The sequence below is a fragment of the Nannochloropsis gaditana genome (genome assembly GCF_000240725.1).
Source record: "Nannochloropsis gaditana CCMP526 unplaced genomic scaffold scaffold619, whole genome shotgun sequence".
In the NCBI taxonomy this organism is placed as follows: Eukaryota; class Eustigmatophyceae; order Eustigmatales; family Monodopsidaceae; genus Microchloropsis; species Microchloropsis gaditana.
The window spans coordinates 12308-14546 of record NW_005803334.1 but is presented as its reverse complement, the minus strand read 5'-3'; the positions used below and the strand labels follow the sequence as shown (position 1 = coordinate 14546).

The window sequence follows — 2239 nt, the reverse complement described above, 5'->3', positions numbered from 1 at the left end:
GGCGAAAAGGCATTGCCCAACGAAGAAGGGGAAGGGAGGGAGGGAGGGAGGAAGGGGAGGAGAGAGGAAGAGGGGACCTTTGAGCGGTCGAAGTCCGTGTGCGTCCAAGTAATCGTTGGGGTAATGGTATGCATCCATCGATAGCACTGCCACGCCCCCCCCTTCCTCCCCTTCCTCTCCTCTCCCTTCCCCTCCCTGCGAAGGGAAGAGGACTTTCGACTTGAGCAATGCCACGAGGAAAGCGCACAGGTAGGATTTCCCTGCCCCCGCTGCCCCTATCACGCCCACCACGATCCTCTTCCCCTGGCGCCTTGCTGGGGACGGGGAGTCAGGAAGGGAGGGGAGGGGAGGCGACCGTGAGGAGGGAGGCAGGCCGGTAGACACGGGCATGCCCCCGCACCAAGCGAAAGAGAACACAGACACGACTGGAAAAGAGGGGAATTGGGGGGAAGAAGACGCACAGAGCAGAGAACAAGTAGGGGAGAGCATAACCTCCTACCCCTTCCCCCCTCGCGCGTGCCTCGGGCCCCGCGTGGCCCACTGACAAAAATCTCCCCCTCTTTTATTCCCCTCGCATCCCTCCTACCTTCTCGTCGCAGGAAATCCAGCCATAGACACAGGGGGGCCCAGAATGCACCCTGCTCCTCTGGGGAGGGCAAGGGCAAGGCGACGTCTTTCCCGTCGATAAAGAGAGAAACTGTCGACGGCAGTGCCGCGAAACGGGACTGGAGAAAGTCTCTCGCTGTATGTCTTCCAAGAAGTGCATGGTGTGGATGTGTGGATTCAGGGGCAGGCATGGGGAAGCGAACGATGAGCAGGGAAGGAATATCATTCGGAGGGAGGACGGCAAGGCCAGGAAGACGGAAGCGTTCAATCGTGAGCACGACACAAGACCCACAAAGCACGAATAATGTCGAGACATGGAAACGAAAAACCGAAGGATTCAAGCCGTTGGCACACACACCGTGCTGCCGGGGCGCAAGAGGGGGTCGAGAAGGAAAGTGCCTCCTCCAACAGGGAGGAGTATATTGGGCTCGCAGGCCTTTCCATGGGAGAAAAGGCGCCACTCGAGGCAGCAGAAAGCAGATAACCTGTTTTTTTTCCAAGGGTTGAATGCGTGTTGTGTTGTCATTTTAGGGTTGAATGTGTTCTTGTGTCCTTTGTAAGGGAAGGAAACGGACAAAGGGTCGCCCACAGCGAGGCCACAGCAGGCAGTCTCCGGGGGGGGAAAAAGAAACATCCCTCCAAAACCAATGCTTGCATCTCTCTTATTCCCCGCATATGCGCACTTCATGTATTTTTGTACACTTGTTTATTTATGTTTTCCATGTCGTGCATACATCACAGGCGAATTTGTTGCAGAAATGCAGGTCTTTTTACAATTGCCAAGGCGGACGTTGGGAAGGAGAGGAAGCTTAGCCATTACTTCCGCTTCCCACCTGAATGTAATGGCAAAATCTTCAGCAAATGCCTTATCTTCCCACCCTGCCCGATTTATCGCCCCCGTGCGGGCACTCTCTGTCATTCCAATGGTCATCGAGTCGACACCGCGGGGCGAGCGTATAACTGATATCTATTCCCGCTTGTTGAAGGAAAGAATTATCATGTGCCATGGTCCGGTGACGGAGGTAAGATGGAAATGGGGAATCTGCTCTCGTTGAAGAAACGAGGTATAAATAAGAAGGGTGAAAGCGCAAGGCGGAAAAGGAATGTAAAAATGCAGCACGGAGCAAATTGAAATGGAGGGAGGGAAGGAGGGGCAGGGGAGGTTAACTTCAGGGGGGCCAGATAGAGCGCACCAGAATATACATGTGATCAATGATCAGTCGAAGCAGTCAAATCTTTGCAGGACGTGATTCTCGCGCATCTTGAAGGCGAGAAGCTCCATGGCGTCTCTTCCCCTCCCCTCCCTCCCTCCTTTCCTCCCTCCCTCCCTCGCTTCCTCCCTCCTTCCAGCCCATGGCCTCCCTGGTCACCTCTCAACTCCTATATCTGGAGGCTGAGAACCCAGAAAAGCCATGCTACATGTACATCAACTCGCCCGGTGGGATCGTAACGGCGGGCTTAGCGATCTATGACACGATGCAGTATATACGTCCTCCCGTGGCCACCATCTGCATGGGCCAGGTAGGGAGGGAGGGAGGAAGGGAGGGAGGGAGGAAGAGAGGGAGGATTTCGTTGGCACACGTCTGACTCCCTTCCTCCTTGTAGGCGGCATCGATGGGGTCATTGCTCTTGA

The 2239-nt window shown here is 55.3% G+C and overlaps 1 protein-coding gene across 1 annotated transcript in view; it reads right to left on the bottom strand.

The window, feature by feature from the left end:
- Window positions 1–2072: 2072 nt before the first annotated feature.
- The window catches only part of NGA_0239400 (uncharacterized protein), a gene marked incomplete at its 3' end in the record, with an annotated part of 1182 nt that continues 1015 nt past the window's right edge, over window positions 2073–2239 (bottom strand). The window contains exon 3 of the mRNA XM_005854121.1: window positions 2073–2239. This exon is cut by the window's right edge and continues 69 nt beyond it. Within this exon, the coding sequence (XP_005854183.1) occupies window positions 2073–2239 (167 nt within the window).